This window comes from Stegastes partitus, unplaced genomic scaffold (genome assembly GCF_000690725.1).
Source record: "Stegastes partitus isolate 25-593 unplaced genomic scaffold, Stegastes_partitus-1.0.2 Scaffold468, whole genome shotgun sequence".
In the NCBI taxonomy this organism is placed as follows: Eukaryota; Metazoa; Chordata; class Actinopteri; family Pomacentridae; genus Stegastes; species Stegastes partitus.
In genome coordinates this window covers 117,204-141,504 of record NW_007578199.1, presented here as the reverse complement: position 1 = coordinate 141,504, position 24,301 = coordinate 117,204, and the positions used below count along the sequence as shown (strand labels likewise).

Genomic DNA, 24,301 nt, shown 5'->3' with positions numbered 1-24,301 from the left:
CAGCAGCAGTAGCATCCAATCGCGGAGGGGGAGACCATGCCTGGTCCTGGCGTTACCCTCCCAGCTTCAGGCATCTCCATTGGCAGAGTACAAGTCGAGAACAGAGGAGGATGGATGAGGTGGAGGGGGGGACAACAACAACACAGAGGCAGTGAAATAAGTCCCATAAGCTGTGTCCTCTATGCTGCTACCAGATACTAAGACACTTCAACATGCGAACAAATGCATACCATACCAGTTCCTCCTGACACTATTACTTACTTGCTGAGAAGAGTGAACTACAGAAAAGGCTGCTCTACTGATAAAGTGAGACACATTATCATAACAGACTTAGGTATTTGGCAACTTTATGATTTTTCCACATTTTACATTGCGTGCTTATGTGGTGGTCCATGACAGTGTGATCATGTCCAATCATTGATCAATGTCCCTGCCTCTTTCTATTCCATCCTCTCTTCTGTCTCATCAGGTTGTCTTGAGCTGTTAGCTTCATTTGTCAGCTTCCCTTTTGGGCAAAAGAGCCTTTTTAATTTGGTGAGCACACAACCTGTTGTCCAATAGGTGTCACTACAGCAACAAAAGCAGAGCATATGCAGATAGTGTGTCTGCTCAACTGGATTGCAATTTTTTTTCCAACTTGTCAACAAGTTTGTACAGGTCTCAGAAGATGTCTTTGAATGTTTTGTTCTGAAAATTCAATCTTTCTGTCAGTTTTTTGTCCTTGCATTCATAAAAACAGTGATGATGCCCATAATGTTGTGTCTGGGCCAAAAATGCCAGGGCTGATTTTTTTTGCCCCAGTCCCCCAAGGATCAGGTTTAGGTGGACCTCTAGTTGAGGTCAGGTTGATGTTAGATTTAGTGACAGTGACAGTGCGTTTGTGTGTGACAGAGACATAGTGGGCGTTTCATCTCCAAGTAAAACATTTTAAAAGAATCAAATGTCGCTTTTTTTCTTAGGATGTGTTAACTGTAGTAGTTTCAGTGCGGTTCTTCCTGTCCTTTGCCACGACACGGAGCTGTTACCGCTGCTCTCCGCCCACTCGCGCTGCGCTGCTGCGAAATCAAAGCAGCCTCCTGCGCAGACGGCAGCGCTCTGAGACGGACAGACTGACAGACTGACAGACAGCAGGAGACAGCACCGTGAGTAGTGTTAATCATAGCTTTGTAAATTAATAAACAGCTCAGTACTACACACTGTCAGCTGTTTAGTTCACTGAGAACTGCAGGAGAAACCTTTGTGCTGATTCGCTGTTGCAACAAAACAATCAGACGAAGTGTCGTGTCGAATGATTTGTAGTGAATTTATTTCGATTTATTTATTTTTAAAAAATTTTAAATGCAAATTGGAGTCGTGTCATATCACCTCAAAACAATGCTGGATGAAGTGTTAAGATCTTTCCTAGAGTAGTGTAAAAGTACTCCATTACAAGTCAAAGCCTGTCTGATTAAATGAATATACAAGATGTGTCTTTCCACTGTCTCTTACTATCAGTGCTGTTGCAATGTCTGACGCGCATGCCCGGCTTGTCTCACTTTAAAACGATGTCCAGATATTTCCAGTTGTTTAAATAAGCAAGGTATGACAATTAGGTAGACTACTAATACATACTGCTCCCATTTGCAGTCATCTCATCCGCGCCAAAAAAACAATCATGCACACCTGTCCTCTCTGACCTGGCAGTAAAATGCTCCTCCACCGGAAGCTGCCAGTGCCACCAGCAGTACAAACATGCAACAAGAAATAAATGAATAAACAAACACATGAATAAATGGCTGTTATACAAGACAAAGGCAGAGAAGCTCCTGATCAGTTCAGCTCCTCTCTGGGTTAATGCTGATCTCACTCATATTTAATTACACTGTAATTATTCTACTGATGTACAGAAATGAAAAGGAAGGACTTTTAATTGACACAATGTGTTCTCATAAGAATATGCTTAAACTTAATAACACAGTCCTGCTAATGTTACTTCTCTAATACATTATGTACACTATCACCTAATGCAGTAACATAGTAACTATTATAAGAACATAATAATAACTACTAAGCAGTGGAATAATGTGTTATCTGTCTTAGAGGCTAACTAACTAGCCTTAGGTTAAACTTACACCATTAGCTAGCTGTAGTGCTACCTAACTAACTAACAGGCTAACCATCGCTGGAGATGTTTTATGACAGGAATTTAAATATCAATAATAATAATTTTGTGGTAAAGTGAACACTTCTGTCATAAAGGCATCAGTTCTCAAGTGAATGGCAATAATCATTTTTTGTCCCTGTGCATAAAAGTTTGAAAATAAATGTAATCTTATACATAAATCATAGGTTAAGGTGAGATGACCCCGTTGGAGGCTTCTTTCTACTAAATGTAAAATTAGGCCAACTTAATCCAGGGGCATCATGTATCATCAGTGCGTGCGCACAGATGTGTGCGTAGAGCGTGCGTACGAACAAGTATGGCATTTATCAACTTGTACTTATACTTAGGAATGTGCGTAAATATACGCACAACTCTGACCATGTGTACACACATAATCTAGTGGTAGAATAGAGAAACTACAAATAGAAAGCATTCAGGTTTTTTGACCACCGGCACATTCCAGCGTGAAGTTGGAGACATATGCGGCATTTCCAGCCACCACTGAGCAGGATCAAGCCGGCAGTGTTAGATGCCATAACTCCCCTGGGCCCAGCCTACATCCAGTTCCCTTACAGCCATCACCAACAAGCCCAAATCAAACGGAACTTAACGCCATCGCTGGATTCCCAAACATAAGTGGAGCCATAGACTGCACCCACATCACAATCAAAGCAGCATCACTAATGAATTTAATTTTGTAAATAGACAAGGGTTGCAATGAACGTACAAATAATTTGCACATTTGTTGCTATCCAACGTTGTTGCCCGGTGGCTTGGAGGACCGCACGACTCATTTATTGAACAGAACAGTTCTGTGGGTACGTCTCCAAGCAGGAGCTGTTAAAGAGGGCTGGCCTATTGGTGAGTGTTAGAAAGTGTGGAAATGTTTTAGCTGGACTTAGTATGGTTAATAAAACATCTATAGTGATGAGGGTTATCCACTGGGTGAACGTTCGGTATTAATTCATCCTCCTCCAGTTGCAGTCATTTCTCTTTTAAGGGCTGTGATGCATTTTTTGGCACTGAGCTTAACGTCAGACTACTTTTCAAAAATTTTGCCACTGCAGTGGTTATCTTGTCCCATGTGGTATTTTTTCTTTCGCTGCTTATCCCAACATTTCACACACCAAACAATATTTTCTGGCTAGCATCAACCTCGCTGACAAGTACCTTGATCTCAGTTTCAGAAAAGTTCCTCTGTTTCGCCCGTTTTGCCACGATGATGACGACAGGTGAGGAAAAAAATCAATAAAGAGGCATGTTGTTGCTTCCTAGCTCCCACAAGGTCCAAAAACATGTTGAGGTTAATTGGTGATTCTAAATCGTCTGTAGGTGTGAATGTGAGTGTGCTTGGTTGTTTGTTAGACTGGTGACCTGTCCAGGGTGTCCCCTGCCTTCGCCCTAAGTCAGCTGGGATAGACTCCAGCTCCCCTGTGACCCTAGTGAGGATTAAGCAGTGTATAGATAGTGGATGGATGATGTACGTACGACCCCGGTACGCACGTTTGTTAAATACAGATTTTTTTGTACTTACACACACTCAAAATTTCATGCGTACAGGTTCGCACTGACAACTTCTTTTACACACTGACAAATCTCACTTCGGACACACAGATTGAGATAGACAGACGACTCTCCATTCGCGTTGACAAATCACTCCCTATGCCCTACATAGTGCACTATGTAGAGGGTTCGCCATTTTGTAGGGGTGTCCGAATGTTAAGTTACAAATGTTACACCCTATATAGTGCACTCAAAATATCCCACAATGCACCATGAACAGTAGTGTACAGCCGATGGTCACTAGCCGAGCAATATGGACCATCATGCATTGCGCGAAAGGAAATGGAAACTAGACGAATAAGAGCATGAAAAATTCCCGTTTGTTTTGTAAAATTTTATTTTACCCGGACAGTGAACGTCGTTAAAATTGTGGCGCTCGGTTGTGATTTGGACATACTACACAACTTTATTTAAATTGCTTTAAGTTACTGGATCCTGAAGAAACGCTCTCTCATCTGGTATGTACAGCAAAATGACAATAAACGTGATTTAATTTGATTTCTTAGCTACGCAATGAACTGTGAATTTGATGTGTTTGTACTACGCTGTTGCAGCACAAATCGTGGCTAGAGAGCGACGTAATTAATAGCTCAAGTAGTGTCCGAAATGTTACTTTGCCGAGGTGCTCCCTACTTGGTGCACTATGCAGTGAGCAGGGAGTAGGGAGTGAGTGGATGATTTCGAACACAGCCATAGTTTTGCTACAATAATGCCCTCATAGATGTGGACATTATTAACAGTTGTTTTTATACAGTCAGCATGTAAATTTAAACTTTTTTTCCTTTCACTTCACTAGATATCATCTGTAATTTATCAAAACAGGCAAAATCTGTAAAAAAAAAAAAAAAAACCATTAATAACAACAAAACAGTTAGAATAACTATCTACCATTTTCCAGTCCTTAAAACACATCATTTATCTTTCAAATAACAGCCACAGTCAGTAAATTAATTGTAGTTTTTGCTGATTTAAATGCAGTAGTACATTTTTATTACCTTACAGTCACGCATAGTAAACAAACAAATTACAATAAAAGCAGGTTTTTGCTGTGGACATTATTTGTGGGTTTGTTTGTTTTTAACAGTTAACATATCAATAATATTTTTCTGTTTTTTTCTCCTTATTATAATATTATAATCTAATTATAGTTTTCATAATACCATTATCTATACACAGCTTAATCCTCACTGCAGAGTGAGTTTGCTGAATGGGGCTCAATGCAGATTTTTTTTAAAGAAATGTTATCTCAGAAGGTATTTGATAAAGCAAGCTCAAATTTTATAAATATACATATTATATCCATCCATTATCTATACACCGCTTCATCCTGACTAGGGTCGCGGGGGGCTGGAGTCTATCCCAGCTGACTGAGGGTGAAGGCAGGGGACACCCTGGACAGGTCACCAGTCTATCACAGGGCTACACTTAGAGAAACATTTCGAATCACCAATTAACCTCAACATGTTTTTGGGCTGTGTGGGAGGAGGAGAACCCGGAGAGAACCCATTTTCTATTTTGATCATGTCTCATGTGGTAACGAACATCATGTTATATGTAAATTGCTGTTGGCAATAATTGATAAAAAGGTGAAGCACTGTCATTAAAATGTCTCACAATCATCCAGTCACAGTACATGATACAGTGAGTGACATCCTGCAGATGTCCTTGAACCGTAGGTGTGAATGTGAGTGTGCTTGGTTGTCTGTCTCAAATATCAAATATCATTACATTTAAACACATTCCACCTACAGATTAACACATTGGTAAGGTCTCCAAAACACATTGTTGAGCAGCTGATCATCATTTTTTCTCGTTTGGATTATTGCAACTCACTGTTCACCTGCCTGAGCGATTACAGTTGTCTCAAAAGTCAACAGCGAGATTACTCATAAGTACTCATTACTCCAGACCTGGCTAGATTACACTGGCTCCTCATTTGATACAGAATTCTGTTTAAGCTTGTGCAGATTACTTTAAAGTCTCTACAGGGTCTGGCTCCACTATACATGTCTGTAGTTTTACCACCTTATTCTGCACCTGGACCCCTCAGATCTGAGAATCATAAAGCTTTAAAGGTTCCACAGTCCAGACTTAAAACTAAATGGAAACCATGCTTTTTGCTTTTACTGTTTCAGCTGTGGAACAAGCTCGTCCTTACTGTCAGAACAGACAGATCATAGAGACACCCAACTGTTCCCCCCACAGATAAACCACAGACAGAACCAGACTCTGGGTCAGTGGCTTTGCAGCAGTTTTCCCATTAAGGCCTGATTCCTCTCAGCAGTTGAGGGGTTCAGTACCAAAGTGGGCCAAACCACAAAAAATCAAAAGTTGGGTTTCATGTTTTTTTCACAAGTGCTTATGGTGTACTCGTTTGTGGCAAAGTGGTCCAACCAGCAGCCCACTAACAATGTCACAATGGGACTTTAAAGTTTGGCCCATAATGGTTTTGGCATAAAAATTAAGTGGCAAACTGGGCCAAGCCACAGGAATTGCTGACCATTATATCGCTGGTGCAGGTTGTTGCAATGTTTGCAAGATAGTGTGACCTCAAGCCCTGTGAAAACTCAACTCGTAGGTACAGTAAGGTACAATTAAAAACTTAATTAACCACCACCAAGCATCTATTTCTACCCCATGGTACTCAAAAGTATCTCTAATTCCTCATGATGTAAACTCTTCATGCTGTTTGGCAAGACAAACCTGGAATCAGTTTTTTTTCTCAAAAAGTAGAAAACGTGGTATGGCCCGCTTTGGCACTCAGCAAAAGGAAAGGCAAGATTAAAACTTAAATAAGTCATCACAAAGGACCTACTTCTATCTCTTGACAGCGCTGAAACATCTTTGGATGTGTACAATGACTCCTCCAACAACCAGGATTTTTTTTTTTTAGCAACACAAAATTCTGACCTCATTTTTCTCTAAAACTAGTAAATGTGGTTCGGCCCACTTTGGCACCAACCCCTCAATTAATGTTGAGCTGGATCTGCTGCTTGAACTCTGGGAAGCACTGATGTGGACTCTAATCTAAGAGTTCAGTATTGATTTCTGAGGCTGCTAAGTTACAAAATGACTCAAACTTATTTATCAGTTCGTTGCCGATTCATTTAGTTGTTGACAACTAATTGATTTCGAGCTGTAGTCTGCAGCAGAGGGGACTCGTGGTCTCCTTTTTTGTGGTCATACATATCAATTTACCTGGAGTGTCTGTAAATCACACAGATTATTTTTTGCTTACAGAGGTATGCATAAACTCATCAACCAGTATCAGCATACGTGTGCTATAAAGTTGAGCTACAAAGTTGCAAAGCAGAACTTAGAACCCTTAAGATTTATTAATTTGTCCTGGTATTGCATTTGAAGACTTGAAGAAACCTTTAGAATTCTTGAAATTTTCTGATCTGACTGACTTCATGTCTTAAAGTAATGACCAACTGTTTGTCATTCGTCAGCTGAGCAGAGAGTAACTGAACAGGGTCTTTTGCTGTGTACCAACACAACCACTGCACAACACAAGTGAAGGTCTTCTGACAAGACACAGCTGTTACCTGGAAACCGTCCCAGGTGACGACCTCATGAAGCTGGTTCTGATACTGCCAGTAATGTGAGAAGTTGTTGTTAAAGTAAACAGTGACTACTTTAAGGAATGTGAAATATGAAACACATTTTATCTGTATTTGTTTAAAACTTTTTTCTTCATACTACATATTTTTATGTTTATATTTCTGTGATTGGGGCGTCTTCTATTAAATAGTGCTATGTAATTATATAATACGTCCTGAGAGACCAACACATTCTCCAATACTGCGTTTTAGCCACTGATCGTACAAGTGGAACCACGTGTTCCCTGCACGGAGGTGTTAAAAACACAAAAGCAGCCGAGTAGAAATGTAATGCACTGTGCAGAGGAGAAATCTCAGCAGGGGGATCTCCAGAGAAATTTGATTGTTTATGCAATCTACACTTGTGGAAATTATTCCTCTGCACTTTGCACTTACCCTGCTGAGAGAGGCAGAATGAAGTCACCATGATCTCAGAGAAGATGCAACAGGGAGGAAAGGTTCAGGCCAGGACACGATGTCCACATATTGACACTGATTGTATCACAAAACAGTAATTGGCCCACAGTTGCACAACTTTTTTGCAGTATTTCTTCTTTACATGCTTCTTTCCAAACCAGATGAATTTTGTGTCCATGTTTCCTACTGTGTGGCCAATTCTGCAAACAGTTCAGCTGTGTTGCATTCAGAACATTAAATCCAGACATTAGGTTTGTAGTTGCTTGTGGCTTCAGTGGAGTCCTGGCATCAAATTATCATTTACTTTTGCCAATTTCTTTGTCAATCTGCACTGATTTAAGATATCCCCTGTGCAAAGTTACTTTCAATTGTGTGCACGTTGTTGCCTGAGCATAAAGTTTAGAGGCACAGTGACATGACAAATACAGTGTGCATTGGTTCATTGCTCATTTCTATCTTGTTGCCTGTTATTTTTGAGAATTTTACAACAAAATTCCTTTTAGAATCCCTCAAAAGATGTTTCAGATAACTGGTCTTGATTAGATTGTCAGTGGTCCAGGTCACAGTAATCCTAAGTGCTTTAGTAGAAGGAAACTGGACCAGTTTTTGGTTCTTGAAGGTGTTTTACTTTATAATCAAGAGGTTTAGGATTAACCAGACAAAAACCAGTTCACCCTTGGGATAAGATACCCGAACTTAAGGTAAGCAGTGTTGTATAAGGAGTTCAGTGCAGTGAGGAGTTCACAGACGTCTATACAGGTTAAACAGTCACTCCATGAGCACATGGCACAACCTGGAGTGCATCTAAAAGATAAGGGACACTTACTTTAGAACAGCTATGTACTCCTTTTAGACAGAGAAACATTGTTTGAGAGGAGTAAAGGAAGCCCTCTATGGTCAACTGGAACAGCCACAGGAGGGGGGTCTACTGCACCACTGATCAGTTACTTATAACTTATAATATCGTGAGTCGTATGTTTCCCAGATCGTTAACAAGCCTTGACAATATGTTATTCGGGGTGTTAAATACCTCCAACTCCCCACTTCCAGCTGAGGAAGCCTCTTAGATGAAGGGTGAAACATTTCAAGAACCAAAGAGTCCAGAGTTTCCACTGAAGCAATCTCTCATTCAGCAGTTTCTCTTCAACTCTCTATCTAAAAATCAATGTGACATTTACACAGCTAATAACTGAAAATGAAACCTTTCAAAGTCCTTTTTTTTTTTTTGTAGCAGTGCATTGAGTCTTTGGCTTCTTGTGTTTAGGCAAGTTGTTAGACTTCAGCTGAGAAAATGCCTTTAAAGGAAGGCTTTGGTCACTTCTGGATACAGCTGAAACTCTGGTGTACCTGCATACCTCCATGCTTACTCTGCTTTTTCCATTCACAAAGTAATTGCTGTTTTTCTCATGTAATCTCTGAGGTGTTATAGTGGATGTAGGTTTATCTAAGAAGAATGTCAAGGACTAGATTGATAATCTCGTAGCGAAATCCTTCATACGTATGACACGTCACATTTTAATCCAACGTGTTTCCTTACAGCTGTATCAGGATGGATGTCTCGGAGGAGGACGACTACTACTACCACGGAAACGTCAGCTTTAACTTCAGCTACGATGACTATCCAGCCCTGTGCGAGAAGGGCGACATCCGGTCCTTCGCAGCCCTCTTCCTGCCCATCATGTACACTGTGTGCCTGGTGGTGGGGCTGGTCGGCAACGCCCTAGTCGTGGCCGTATACGCCTACTATAAACGCCTGAAGACCATGACGGACGCCTTCCTGAGCCACCTGGCCGTGGCCGACCTGCTCCTGCTCTTCACGCTGCCTTTCTGGGCTGCTGATGCTGCAAGGGGCTGGGAGCTGGGGGAGGTCGTGTGTAAGATCGTGTCGGCCTGCTACACGGTGAATTTCACCTGCTGCATGCTGCTGCTGGCCTGCATCAGCTTGGATCGCTACTTAGCGTTAGCCAGAGCGCAAGTTAAAGGTCAGGGAGGGCGGCTGCAGAGGGTGTTCTCCAGGAAACACTGCTGGAAGGTGTGTTTGGCTGTGTGGGCGACAGCTTTTCTCCTCGGTCTTCCTGATTTAACGCTGTCAGAAGTGAGGTGGGCGTCTAACAGGAACATCTGCGTGGCCATCTATCCCCCCTCTATGGGTCGAGGCGGTAAAGCTGCTCTGGAGGTGGCCGAGGTGTTGCTGGGATTCCTGCTTCCTCTTGTGGTCATGGTGATCTGTTACGGCAGCGTGGGCCGAACGCTAAGCGGCCTCCCCATAAGGAGCCGAGGCAAGAAGTGGAAAGCTCTGCGTGTTCTTCTAATAGTCGTAGGGGTGTTTGTGGTCACTCAGCTGCCGTATAACGTGCTGAAGGTGTACCGTGCGATGGATTCAGTCTACACTTTAGTGACTCACTGCGGGACAAGTAAAGTGCTGGATCAGGCTGCTCAGGTGACAGAGAGCCTGGCCCTCACTCACTGCTGCCTCAACCCCATCATCTACGCATTTGTAGGGTCTTCGTTCAGGCAGCACATGATGAAAGTGGCCAAGAAGTTTGGAGAGAACAGAAGGAAGAGGAGCAGAAGAAGGGAAACTCCTGCAGAAGTGTTCAGGATGGAGATGTCATGTAACTCCCACAGTGCATCCCAAGCGACAAACACATTCTCAATCTGAGTTGTGATTAATACACCACAGCAAAAGACGCCTGAGGTTCTTCTTTGGTGTAGTGCTGTTGAGGAAAAGAGCAGCAGTAGCATGTTTGAAAGTCATTAAGTTGTTTAAAAAATTCCACTGGTTTTAACACTCAGTTCCCTCCACATCAAAAACATGAGGTTACGCTCAACAAGTCTTTTTCTATTGAAGCTGACTTTCACAGAAAATAGTCTTGTTTGCTTTCAAACAACAAAGCATTTCACATTTCTGTCTATTGTGAGTCATAAATGGAAAAAAAAGGGTTTATGTTCTAATCATGAAAGAGCACAATGTCCATATTTTACAATAACCATGACAATAAGCACTGTAAATAGAAACTTTAGGAATATTTTAAGATTCTGTTTGTGATTTTTATGATTTATAAACCATAATCAGCAAAAAAAAACTGTAACAATCTAAAATATATATTCAGTTTTGACTTTCTTAAATGACTGATGGAAAATGACTTTCTTCAGCATGTTCTAATTTTTTGAGATGCATGAGTATGTTGGCATCTGACCCAAAAGTCTGCTAATTGCTCCGCCCACGCTGTACAAAGTACAAATGACATTCATTCTTTAACTTCTTACATAGAAGGAAAAACAAGATCTGCTTTTAAAACTATGTAACAGCTGGAACTCTTCTCTGTTGAAAAACAACTCTGTAACTGCAAGTTGTTAAAAGGATGCTTGTTTTAATTATAATCAGCCTGATGTGTAGATTCTTTAAACCAGATACTCATGCCTGCACCTGTGAATCAGTGAGGGAACATACTGATCCTTTGATATTGTTCCAGTTGAACTTTGTGCTCTCTGATCTTGCGTTTTCTTTCTCAGTTCAAGATGACTGACTTTCTGAAAATTAAAAGATAACAGATCACAAATAATCCACACCAAAGCATTTACCTCCGGTGGGATTTAGCTCCATTTGATGTAGAAAAAGCATTTGGAGTTTCCACGAATTCCTCAGACCATCTGAAACGCATACTTTGTGGACACGTACGCCTGAGTTTTTCCTCACAACAGACTGAAACTTCCAGTAATTTTTATTTTTATGAGGTGATGATGAAAAGTTGATAATCAGACTTTTTCACTACAAATGTGTTTTTTTAGCACTGATTTAAGATGACAACATTTAGTACCAGCGTGTAGCTGCACAGAGGAGCGATGGACGTTTTCTAATCTTTAGTGTTGTTCTGCAGTATTAGCTTCATCTACTGTGACAGACGTAAACACAGCACTGCTGAATTGTCTGATGCAACTAGTTACTTCTTTCTTTTCAACCTGTATCATATGGTTTGTCATATCACTGATCTCTCTTATAAAATGTATTAAAGCTGGTGTTCACACTTTTTCATTTATCACCCAAGGATTCTTTTACATTTTTTTTGTTTTTCCTCCCTTATCCCAGCTGGTACACAGATCAACTGATGATTTGTGCAGCAGGTCATTCTCTGGCACGTGTGCTCTCATATGGAAACCATCTGACTGAGGTTTACCGTCTGTTAACGGAGGAAAACACTTTACTCAGCCAAAAAAGAAAAGGTCTGAATCCAGGGTTTAGCGGTCAGGTAATGTGTGGTAAACACTACCTTCTGTAAAGTTCAAGACAACCTTAAAATGTCACCCTGGAAGATTAGTACATACTGGAGGGATTTGGGATCGTATTCCTTCCCTACATTTGCAAATTGAACCATGCTCACTATCTGCCAGGATTAAATCAATTTATTGAAATAAACTTTCGAAAATGTGCAACAAAAACATTACTTCTTGTAATAAACAACAAAGGAGATATAAATATGCAAAAATGCCACTCAGTGCTCGTAATATTTAACAATTCAGATCAGAAATATGGCAAATTTAATTATTTAAATTATGCTTAAGGCAGTTAACTAGCTTCAACCCGAACCAATAATTCTTTTTCTCTTAAATTAAGTAAAAAATATTAGTTATTCAAATATAACTGCAATGACATGAAAAAAAAAATCCATGAAAACAAAAAACGGCCTAAAATGGCAGTGTCACAATAATTTAGAAAAGAAAACTTTCTTGCATTTTCACAAGAACAAGGTAACAAAATGCAACCACAACATTCACTTCTTCAATACAGAAGGTTTGTTGAAATATGACTATGAAATTCATTTCAGGTGCTTTCCATGCAAAGAAAGTTACTTTCTTACACACCCACAACTAGATTAACTGTTGAAATTTTAAAAAGAAGTCAATACTGAAATTGTTACAAGTTACTGTAGACATCAACTAAAGCGAAACACTGTCACAGTCCCAAAAGTTCATAAACTGCAAAAAGTAAAGCAGTCGCCTTCAAGTCTTAGGTTTCCACTGGATGTGGAAAAATACAAAGATCCGTAGACAGAAAAGTGCAGCAGGAGGCTGAAGGATTTGTCTTGGCTCACTTCTACTGAGGCACCTCATTTGTCTGGAATCTATAAGATATTTACTCATTAAACCTGTAAAGTCTCAGTGGAGACACAATGGCTCATGGCGACGCACAGTAAATACCTTATGGTAAATTCATTCAGGCTCTTTGCTTGAAAGAGGCTAGTGTTGTAAACTGAATGTGTAAGATGTCTAATGGACAGCAGTTAAGATATGTGTGTATATATATTTTCCTTAAGATGACAAAAAGGTGATAAAGTATCGACTGTGCAACCACAGCAGAATGGGGAAAAGAATCTTTGAACCATCTTTAAAGAGAGGCTAAATGTGCCTCTCAAGATTGTACGAGCGTGGCAAAATCAGAGTCAGCCATCAGTAATTGAGGATCTGCATATCAAACAGGTCACACACTCCCTCATTGTCGTCCAGGTTGAAGCTGTAGTCTATACCTGCATGTGGAGAGAGACATCAGAAGAAATACTGGAAAAATCTTAATGTGTCACACACACCTAACATACATTTCCAGCTGTGCTAGCAGCACGGCTCCAGGAAGGGGAATGACGGTCTACTTGTCACTTTGATCTAGACGTAATACAACTGGTAATGGGATTGCCATGGAATTTGGTACAAATCTACATGGAGTCCTAATAATGAATGCTAATTACTCTGTAATAGAATGATTAGGTTCATTTTGTCTATTCTGATTATAGGTATAAGACTGAGGCCAGGCGAGTCACACCTCCAGGAAACCACCAGCTGATAAAGACACATCACCACAGACTGAAGTGAAAGTCGAAATATGTCAAAGGTAAAAACAGCTCCTATCTAAAAAATACTCATTGTCTGATAAAAAAAAAAAAAAAGAAACCTTATAGTTAATTACTCTGTTGATCCCGTGACCTCATTTAGTGCAGTCATCAGGTCAACGTTTTTAAAACGTCAGACGCTTTGGTTTATGACTAACTGTAGATAATTATATTCCCACTTTTCTTAGCTTCCTTTTGCATTACATTCTATTCAACAATGGCTAGCATGCTATCATGACACACTAAGACGGTGAACATGGTGGTGACATCAACACCACCATCTGCTCAACATCAACATGATAGAATGCTGATGTCAGCATCTGGTCTCACAGAACCACTAGCATGGATCTTCCCTTTGGTTGATCATCTGTTTAAAGAGTAATTAAACACCTTCTAAAAATCTCATCTTTGCAGACTTCTGAAGATTTAACTTTTCAGCTTGTGTCAAGTATAATTAAGAACAAATGTAGACACAAAAAGTATGAAGTTAGTTAAGCCATGTTGTGAAGCTTACCATCGGTAGACATCAGTTCATCAATCAGATCAACAGCTCCTACAAGGGAATTAAAAACATATTTCTATTCCAAAGTATAGTTGAACTGTAATGGTCTGTGTTGCATCAAAAGACTACAAAATGTGCATCATAGTCCCACACCAGGCTGGGTACATGCCAGGTAGCCCGCAAAAAACTACACAGAAAAATTACACGTGTATAAATTCAGATACGTCCACAGACAAAAATGAACCTAATACAGGTAAAAACAAAACCTTTTCTTTTTCCAACTGGAGAATCAGAAGTAAAAATGACTGTTTACTGCAGTATTTATCAAAATCAGTTATATTTTCAAGCTAAATCAGCTGCTATTTTTTTGAATTGTTTGCCATTTGTGCATGTTTATATGTTTCCTAACCTGGCAAATATGGAAAACGTGTTCGCCATTCAGGCATCAAGCGCAACAAGTGAAAGACACTTTTTCTTGGTTGGATTTGTGATTTAAGAATGGAGTACCAGCTTAAACCAAGACTGTCAATCATATTCTTTATCTGCACAGAAACCTCAAGGGCAACGAAATGTCAGCATAGTGAGTAGCAACAATGTTGGTGACTGATTCTGCCAAACAGGCTATGGTTAATAACGATGAGTTCGTATCTCCACATGTTCCAAATGCACATGTAAAATGAAGCACTTTACAAACAAAGCAAAGTGAGTGACTGGACAGCCTGTTTGTTAAATCATGTGTCTCATTAACAGGGTGAGGCGGGTCTGGACTGTACTTGGGTCGAATTGCAAGCCAGTTCTGGTACAGAGCTTTATGGGGGTATGCAAAGTCTTGACCCATGCAGGGCTCTGGTCTGGATTTGATTAGGCCATTTACTCTCAGCAGTAAATATCTTTTTAAAAACATAACTCAGAAAAAAGCAAGCTTAGATCTTCAAGCCTAAACAGAACAAGAACTGAAGTAAATGTGAAACAAACATTCAATTGCCTCCAAGCTTCACTGCTGGATGCAATTACAGAACAAACTATTTGGTGTAACTGCATGCACATCTCCATATCTCACCCTCTCCGTCATCTTTCACGTGGTCTCCAGCAGCGCTGAGCGTCAGCAGGCTGCTCACATCCAGCATTGACTGGAACTCTGGGCCTGCCAGGTCCGTCTGCTGACTGTGACACTCTGCAGGGAGAACAAGATGTGAAACAAGAATACTTAGCTGTACAGTACAGGGCATAGTTCTTTGGACAGAGAAACAGAGAAGGGCAGCTGTAGTAACAAAACAAACAAACAAAAAAGGTTACCACTCTCATATTTGTCGAGTAAACAGAAAGTTACAACCAGCAGCTAGTTACATTAGCTTAGCATATGGAGTCAACGAGGTCATTGTTTCTTGCCAAGACATAACTCCCTGTAAATTCATGATTATTTTTACATGTCTAAAAGTGAATTAAAAAAAAAAATCATTCTATCAACATCTCTTCTCTCTTAGAAGTCATCGTGCAAACACCAGAGTTTTGTCATTTTTGTCGATACTGTGTTCAGTAACCGCAAAAATCATTGAAAAAAAAAGAAGTCTTTTGTGTTACAATTTTGGTAATTCCTCATTTTTTTCTTGGAACAAAGGTCTGCGTGGGTTTCACTTTGACTGTGGTATGATCTCTTGTTACCCAATTTCAACACTGACTCACCCTTTTCTGGTAAACCTACATCTGAACCTGGGTGTGGGTATACTCCTACACAGGAATTTTTATTTTAGCAGATTAGTCGGTTCCCATGACATGATGTGGGAACAGACGAACACAGTCTTGGAAAATCAGCTGATGCAGAACATCATGTGTAATATATAGTGTATGGAACATAAAGATAAAGATAAAGATAAACTTTATTCATCCCGAAGGAAATTGTTTTGCCAGAGTACAGTTAAAGCAAGCAAAACAGTTAAAGTAAACAAGTAATTCCAAATAAGAATAAAAATAAAAAGTAAAAAATAAAAGTAAATAAAATAAGAATACAAGTACCAGAGAAGAATAGTGCCTTAATAAAAACAATACAATAAGTACAATAACAATAATAATTATAAAGTGACGAGTTACTATATATTACAAATATATATATTTTCCACAGCGTCCACAGCAGTGTGGCTGTTAAAATTTCTTCATCTATGCAAATCATTATAGCTCTTGTTCTGGATCCGGACAAATTACTATCCACCAATGCCTCCTTGACAGAAAAATGACACCAAACCAATACTGAGGTTACACCATGAGCATCACCTTCTCTGTCTAAACTGTAACAGACAAAAACATGGTGATCTTTGTAATAGCTTTACCCAAGTCTGTCCAAGTATGTATTGCTGTCTTCCCACTACAACTGTTGTGGAAAGTATTATGCACAGAAGTCAGACCTTTTAGAATTGAAGGTCGATAGGGAAAAGGCTTGGGGCTGCAGAGATTTTAATTTTCCCCTTTTTCAATGCAGGATGTTGTGTTTGAATGCATCAGTTTTAGCTTAGTGAATATATACAGAAAGTGTGTTTTCCCAACAGGCTTGTTTTAGTAGTATTTTGTGCCACAAGTCTACACCAACGTATTTTTTTTCCCTGTTGTTATTTACCTAAAACACCCCATGCATCAATTAGTGTCATCATAGACGTCCAACAACATTAATGATCCAACACAAAGCAGAAGTGACACTGACTACAGTGACGACAGTTGAGAGGGACTTTATTCAATGTCTTGACTCCTGTGGGGCCAAACAGAATAAAAACTCACACAGTGTGGGGACTAAAAAAGTGAACTTCAATAGTTTATTAGTCTCTACAAGCTACTAAAACATGAGTCATTTCATTCAAACTGTCCATTCTTATTACTATTCTAAGACATCTTTGGATGTATTTCTTATTGTCTCAGTCATTGGTTTTGGTTCATGTAACTGCACTGTGAACGTTAACTTGCTGAGACAGGTGCTATTTTGACTGACAGACCACTTTTATTTTCACCACATAGTATTATAGATGCAAGCAACAACTTCTTTTAAACTTTTCTGTTCCTGCACAAAGTAAAGTGTCATATGATGCTGCTGAGTCATCTGCCAAATATCAACCAAATCACATGAGCTATTTCATAAAGCCAGTGTTTTCCTGAGTGCGGATTTCATTTTCTTGCTCATGGTGTGTTGCATTACATTGCTTTTTACTGGAAACTGTTCTCTGTTTTGTCACCCTCATAACAGGCAAAATATTTTTCTGTTACTATAGGGCAACAACAACGAGGAAATACTCTGATATTTATAAGGTCTAGGAGTAATTTTTACTCTACAAAAAGGACAACAGAATATGCAGCATGAGTGCAAGGTGCTGATAGTCCAAATTTAGAAACAGTTTCGGTTTGTGACTTCCTCATCATAACTGATGCAGCTGAGCAATCATCTTGCATACCAGAGTTATGTCTTAAATCACCACCTTCTTCACTCATTTTCTACTGCACATCCATACATAATTGACACTCAACATCCATCCATCCATCCATCCATCGTCTATACACTGCTTTATCCTCTGTAGGGTCACCTGGGCCGTGGGCTGAAACCTATCACAGCTGGCTTTGAGCAAAGGCAGGGCACAGACACTCAACACCGAAGAGTAAATTAAGAATTTAGATCCATCTACTGATTTTGAATCATCACTGTCAGCTGATGAGTTGTGCAACAGTCATTTTGCCGTTCAGAAAATGTGGTGTGTTACATCACGGGACTGTTAGCCAAGTCATGCACACTGTTTTATCCATGTGGTGTACAATGGAGTAAATATGTAGTGATTTCAGACATAGCCCTGAGCTAAGGATTTATTGTTTTTGTTTATAAAGGTTCCTAACAAAGTGAAGTGACCTGTATGTATCAACTGTAAGTGTCAGCTTTGATAAGGGCTGGTTGAATTCCCTAAAAGCTCAGTGCTTCCTTATTCATGAATTTTTGCATTTGATACAGCAGTCTGTGCTTTAGAAAAAAAAAAAAAAAGGAAATAATGCTATCTCACAACTTCTTGTGGCAGCAACATTCAACGCAACACACCATCCACGCCAGACCCTCGGCAAAAACATCCACCATCACCTGTTTACATAGCCTAGTTTAGATGCAGGCAGATTCTCTTAACATCATGGTTGTTTTTTCCCATGCCCTTATTAATTCTCCTTCACATTTTGCAGGACCTCATGACTTTTCCATTGAGGTCAAGGAAACAAGGTAATTTTTGGACTATTTTACCACAACCCTATTAGTAGTTAACTGTTGTTTCCTCAACAACTCTAGCAACTCTTGATGTTTTTAAAGGCTCAGCACACACATCCAGGTGTGTAACCTATTGCTCAGGTTGAACTTAAGTGGAACTATGCTGTGAATTAAATACTATTCTCACACCTTAAAAGATACACAGTGGCTTTCTAGATCTCAAACACCACAATGGAGCTATTTTTTAATAAGCCAACTTCTTTGTTGCAAACCCAGGTTATGGTTTCACACTACTGCTCTAATCTACAGCTGGTGTTAATGTGCCAACAAAGACTGCAATACATCAGTAAAGGTGAATATAAGCAATACAAGACCACAAGAACTACTTTTTAAAAACACACATAATTGGAGAAAGGAAACAAAATCCCTGTGTTTGTTAGACTGTATGAATATTACATTTTTCCAGTTGTTGTCATCTAACATATGCGGCAAAACCTTGTCTGTACACTCAGCAACACCACAACCAACCAATTGCAAAATTGGTTGAATCATAGCATTTCTGTATTGGCTATTGATTACACGATATTCTGAAAGGCATGTTTAGAATAATCAATTTACAAGCTCCCAAACCTATGGATGCTTTGTTCATTTAATGGTGTTATGTGTAAAGTTTTTCTGCAAGTTAAAAATCTGTTTCTACTCAAAATTTTACAATCTGGGAGTGGAGCCAAACTTTTGGCTTACAAATTTTGTTTATTGTAGCTTCTTTAAAAGTAAATACAATTGTATGTATAATCCTGAAGCCCATGTCCTTACCTATCTGCACATCAGGAGGGGTAGAAGATGGTGTCAGCAGTTCATGAACTGGCAGCACCACCTGGTGGTCTGAGCACAGAGAGTCCTGGCTGCAGTAGGAGGTGGTGGTGTTGAAAGTGGAGCTTGCAGACACAGAAAGAGGGCACCTCTGCAGGCTGGCGGGGGTTCTGGGTGGAGCTGGCATTGGACAGATGTTGTCAGTTGGTGGTACAGGAAAGACCACAGGTATTGTGGAGTCTGAATCCCGATTGATGAGCATGACCTGGATGGGAGCCGAGCAGCTGCGCAGATTCACCTGGTACTTCTTCTGACCAGCCTGGCCCTTAGGTACAACAGCATGTCAAAGAGCTCAAAGTTTAACAGAGCAGTTATAATCACTATTTCACATAAACCACAGATCACATGACTGCCAGTTTGTGATAGGAGATACTTGTAGGGACAAATCGACAGATACTTATTAAATGATTGTGCAGTTCCCCTAAACTCTATGAACGGTTCAGCTTATTTAAGCTCACTGTTTCGGTTTTACAACCACAAGTTACTATATTTACAAATGCAGGAGGAAGTTGTCAGCTAAAAAAAAGACCACTGGACATGTACCATAAGGTGGCGAGAAAAGTATTCCAAATGAATACAATTGTTATCTGTTGAATGTGCAAATAGGAAACTTTTTGCAAACAATTGCTGGCCTTCATGGCCCCCGAGTGGCCCAAACATCAGGTATTGCAGAGCAGTCATTACGACCACTATGTTTATGAATCGAAGGTAAGGAGTCTCTCGCTCAACTCAAGCAGTTTCCTATTTAGTTGAACTTGGCATTTGAAAAGTTTGAAAATTGCTCTGTAATAGTTGCACTGCAATATGACACAATTACTAGCACTAAGTTGATCAGTGTCACAACACACACAGGCCAGCTTATACAGAACAAGCAGACACGTGTTGAGGACCCTGTGGCTCAGTGCCAAGTAGTTTATCTTTAAGTTATAGTCTTTAATACCACAGAAACAAGGACTATATATAACAACAGCTTGGCATTCTCGTTATTGTTGGAATTAGTGCAGAGTAGAAAAAAACAACATATCCAAATCAGTAAAGCAAATTACCATTTCAGGCAGTGGCACCTCCAGTTGAGTCCCAGTTGGAGCTATAACGGCAAGAAGAGTGTCTCCGCTGAAAGCACTGCAGATGTCTTCATGTGTCACAAATTTATAAGTGGAGAAGTGTTCAGGAAACAGGATTACTTTTGGAGACAATAAACTGGAAAAACAAGACTGTGAGCATTGTGCTAGTCTGGATTAGCCTGGCTGTGATTTCACTGACTGACAATAGCAATTATATCCATAATCCTCTTCCATAGCATTTTCTCTGTTCAATAAGCAAACAATGTTAAAAGGATCAAGGCAGGATTTCTTCCCTCTGAAATGAGTAAATGGGGCCCCAAGAGGACTAGAATTACAAACTGTAGCGCGAGCCAATATAAAAAACCAAAAAGCAAAGTGAAATTTCACTGGAAATACATCAAAGCCTCAATATCACGTTTCATACACTTAATGTGAAAGCAGTGAGTTGACTTTTGGCCTTTGTACTAAGTAGTAAGTAGTACTAACTGTTAGCAGATTTTAACATGTCTTGACATGAGAGGTTAAAGTAGAATATCCTGTTCTACTTAATACTCCAAAAACAGGGCCAAGTGAAGAAAAGAGATGCATAAAAACACTGGCCCAAGTTGTACTAAACAAAAACAGAACAATCCTAAAATAGGTAAAAATCAAACCACCTCGAGATATAAATAAAGGATATTTGCTGGTGATGGGATCGCGATTAAGGTGTTTGATGTTCTCCTCTAGCCAGGCCTTCTGGTCATCCAGCTCTTTCTCTTGGGCCTGCAGCTCAGATATTTGGGCCTTTAAAACTTTCACCTGCTCCAGCACCTCCTGAGTTTGGCTGCCTGTGTTCTCCCCCCTCCACACAAAGAAGGTAAAAGATGAAAGTGTCAGATGCTGTAATATTTCGTCACTGCTGGTCATCGCTCTCTATATGAGAAAAAGAGTGCTTTTTAAAAATTCATCTGCTGAAAAGGCTAAGGTGAGGAAGATCATGCGTTTTTATAGATGCCAAAGCCAATTGAAAGTGTTGGTTAGACAGTTGACCGATTCCAAAATATGAAAAGATTTCTTCAAACCTCCACTGGATTATATTCTTGTTCTTCTTCTCAATCAGCCCCACACCTTCCAGCACGTTGGTGATGTCATATATCCTCCTCTTCTGCTTCACTGCCAAGCTGTCTGCAGCCTGTTAATTTAGACAGACACCTCCATAAAGGGGCTTACTCAGTAGCAGCTTCAGATGAACCCTTGTTGACAAGTTACAGATACTTTTATCAGACATTAAGAGAAAGTTTCTGTGGGTAACACTGCATGAGAGGGGGGAAAAATGAGACCAAAACAAAGCCAACAAATGAAGGATTTAGCAAATTAAGCTGCACAAACAGCAAATCAAAGTCTTTGGCAGAGGAGGACAGTTATACAATAGCAGAGGAGGAGGAGGAGGAGGAGGGAAAGGGTCTGAGGAACCTGCTGTGTAAACATTACCCAGCTTTGGCGCGCAAGATGAGAGGGAAAACTCTTTATCATTGATGCAAAAAGGGTACGTTTGTAGAATATAAAACTTCAGGTAGGGCTGAAGCCTCTTATCAAAACACTGAAAGCTGCTGGGCTGATGCTAGGTTGCATAACTTAAAGTCTATTATAAGCTTTATTTTTAGTGTTGAGTGATTAAAAAAGTCTCATCATGAACTCAAAATTTCCAGATCGTCGGTCATAAAAAAATTAAAAATAAAGAAGAAAAAACAGGTACTTGCACAGATTATTATGAGTTTTGGTTTCCAGATCCTTCAGGGAGTTGCAAGATAAATATGACGTGATTAAAGACAGGAAGAATAAAAATAAATAAATAACTTTTTCAGGCAGCCTCTTAACACACACCTACACACACACAAATTCATCTCCTGGCCCCTTGGAACCACCTAGTGGAATCATTAGGCCTAGGCTGAGATCCAAACATGATTTTATGACTATTATTGAGTTCTTTTTTCTTTGCAAAAGTTTGAATAATAAAGAAATGGACCTGTATATTTACACCTGTCATTGTGACATTGCTTTAAAACCCTCAAATAATGTGATATAAATGCTTAAAAATGTTGGGATATTATTTTACTGTTCATAAAAGTCTGATCTGTTTACTAAAGTCCAAATACATCTATATCTGTTATTTTAAATGTTTTAAACAGATTTTTTTCAATTTCACAGGCTCACAGCAGTAATACTATTGTCCCTACAGGTGATTGTCATATAGAGCAGGACCTCTCTAATCATAAGTAACTAACAAAGCAACAACAGGTGGCCAAGTAGCAATGAATACACATTTCATCCTTTTATTGTTCCATCAAAGTTAAAATTAGGCTATGGACAGAATTTTGTGTGAGCAACACAAACAGAAAATTTGCTCCGATTATTATTAGTTATTTATTTTGGGTATTGTGTAATGGCACTTCATACGTGAGCTTTTTCCCTTTGCCACCTTTGTTAATCATCTTAAATATGCATAATTCCAAGTCACACAGTTAGAAGTCACTGGTGTGGCTAGCCTATACTCCCTGTGCAGGTAATGTGAAGCAAGGGGTAAGCACAGAGAGAAAGTGAGATGGGTCTACTGTTGTTCTAGAGCGTAGCATCTCACACTATATTCATTTTACTCTAAAAGGTTGCTATTATCAGGTTAAAAACTAAAGACTGCTGGAGTGGGCTAAGCCTCCAATGTGGTAAGATCCCAACAGCTCCTTTGAAACAACCACAGGCAGTAAAACGGGATTTCAGGGTCGTCTGCATTAAAATTAATAATAGCGTATTTTAATGCAATTTAATTAGGATGGAGTTAGTTTCGAAGGCGGTTCCACACTCAGCATATTAAACGTAACATTCTTCTCTAAATGAATTACCCTGCAATTTGAGTCTAAGTGTACTTTAGATGCACAGAGGGTGCAGTAACACAACAAACAACATTTTGTGGGCTATGTTCAACAAAAGCCAGTTTACTGCTATTAACTATTTCACTACAAACTGGTGGCTACACACATCTTCTGAAAACTAGTACATTAGGTTTTCCCTTCTGAGTTATCGGACACACTGACGATAGGGCCAAGTAATGGCGGCTTGCTAGTCCACCTGTTAACTAAATCAGTGCACCTGACGGGCCCCATTTGTGACCGACAGCCCTTTGTTCACAGCAGCTGTGTGGTACCACAACACACCGATTAAAGTTAAGCTAAACAACCTACAGACAAGACTGAGCCTCCTCGTTTCACTGACCACTTTCAAATCAAGGACGCCATCCTTAGCTTCTTGTAGCAGACTGACAAACTTCATGGTGAGGAGCCCCAAACTTTTCTCGTGGCGACTCGGCGTCGAGCGTACGGTCTCCGTCGTCTCAAATTCCATCTTCTTTCTATAAAAGAAACTCGTACTTATTTTAACTCAGCTGTCTAAGTCAAAGTACAAATAAGGACCATTCTTTCTGTTAACAGATAATACGCCTCTGTTACCTCTACGGGACACCGCAGTACCTGCAGGTTTTTTAAAGGAACGGACGTTACGTTGGGTTACAGTTGCCACGGCAACCCTTGTCGCGCTCGTGCCGTGGTCGCGCGCCCCCACGCCTGCCATGGAAGCCCCGCCCCCACCAGAGTCTGACCCCACCCCCTGTCTGCTGCCGGACAGCTCACGTCAACATGAGTAAAATGTACGACAAAAACCCAAATAATAGTAAGAAACAATAAAAACTACTTGTGACAAAACATACAAGGTGCTACATCAAAACAAATCAAAACTTTCAGCTGTCATAAAAACTGAAAATAATGAATCATGGTATTACTATACAGTAAATCCAGTAAAAGAAATGATGCAGTCCCAACAGTTTTGTTCACAATACTAATCTAAAATTTAAAATCAATATTTCACAAATTTAACATGGTATCACATACTTGTATAATGCCTCCCTCTGATTATGTGTCGAACATTTGTGATAAGCGCTGCATTGCAAAGAAAGCTATAACAAAACTGTTCAGCTGTAGCAAAGTTTATAAAATTCCCTGACTGTGTTAAT

At 39.8% G+C, this 24,301-nt stretch overlaps 2 protein-coding genes across 2 annotated transcripts; one reads left to right on the top strand and one right to left on the bottom strand.

Moving 5' to 3' along the window:
* The first annotated feature begins 1,011 nt into the window (after window positions 1–1,011).
* On the top strand, window positions 1,012–11,756 carry ackr4a (atypical chemokine receptor 4a). Its single transcript, XM_008286757.1, has 2 exons — window positions 1,012–1,142; window positions 9,265–11,756. The coding sequence occupies exon 2, from the start codon at window positions 9,275–9,277 to the stop codon at window positions 10,385–10,387; it is 1,113 nt and encodes a 370-aa protein (XP_008284979.1). The 5' UTR covers window positions 1,012–1,142; window positions 9,265–9,274; the 3' UTR covers window positions 10,388–11,756.
* Window positions 11,426–23,766, bottom strand: e2f5 (E2F transcription factor 5). Its single transcript, XM_008286769.1, has 8 exons — window positions 23,509–23,766; window positions 21,324–21,433; window positions 20,942–21,103; window positions 20,245–20,353; window positions 19,038–19,463; window positions 16,309–16,324; window positions 15,170–15,283; window positions 11,426–13,271 (listed from the first exon to the last, which is right to left on the bottom strand). The coding sequence occupies exons 1-8, from the start codon at window positions 23,635–23,637 to the stop codon at window positions 13,174–13,176; spliced, it is 1,164 nt and encodes a 387-aa protein (XP_008284991.1). The 5' UTR covers window positions 23,638–23,766; the 3' UTR covers window positions 11,426–13,173.
* Between the last annotated feature and the right edge of the window lie 535 nt (window positions 23,767–24,301).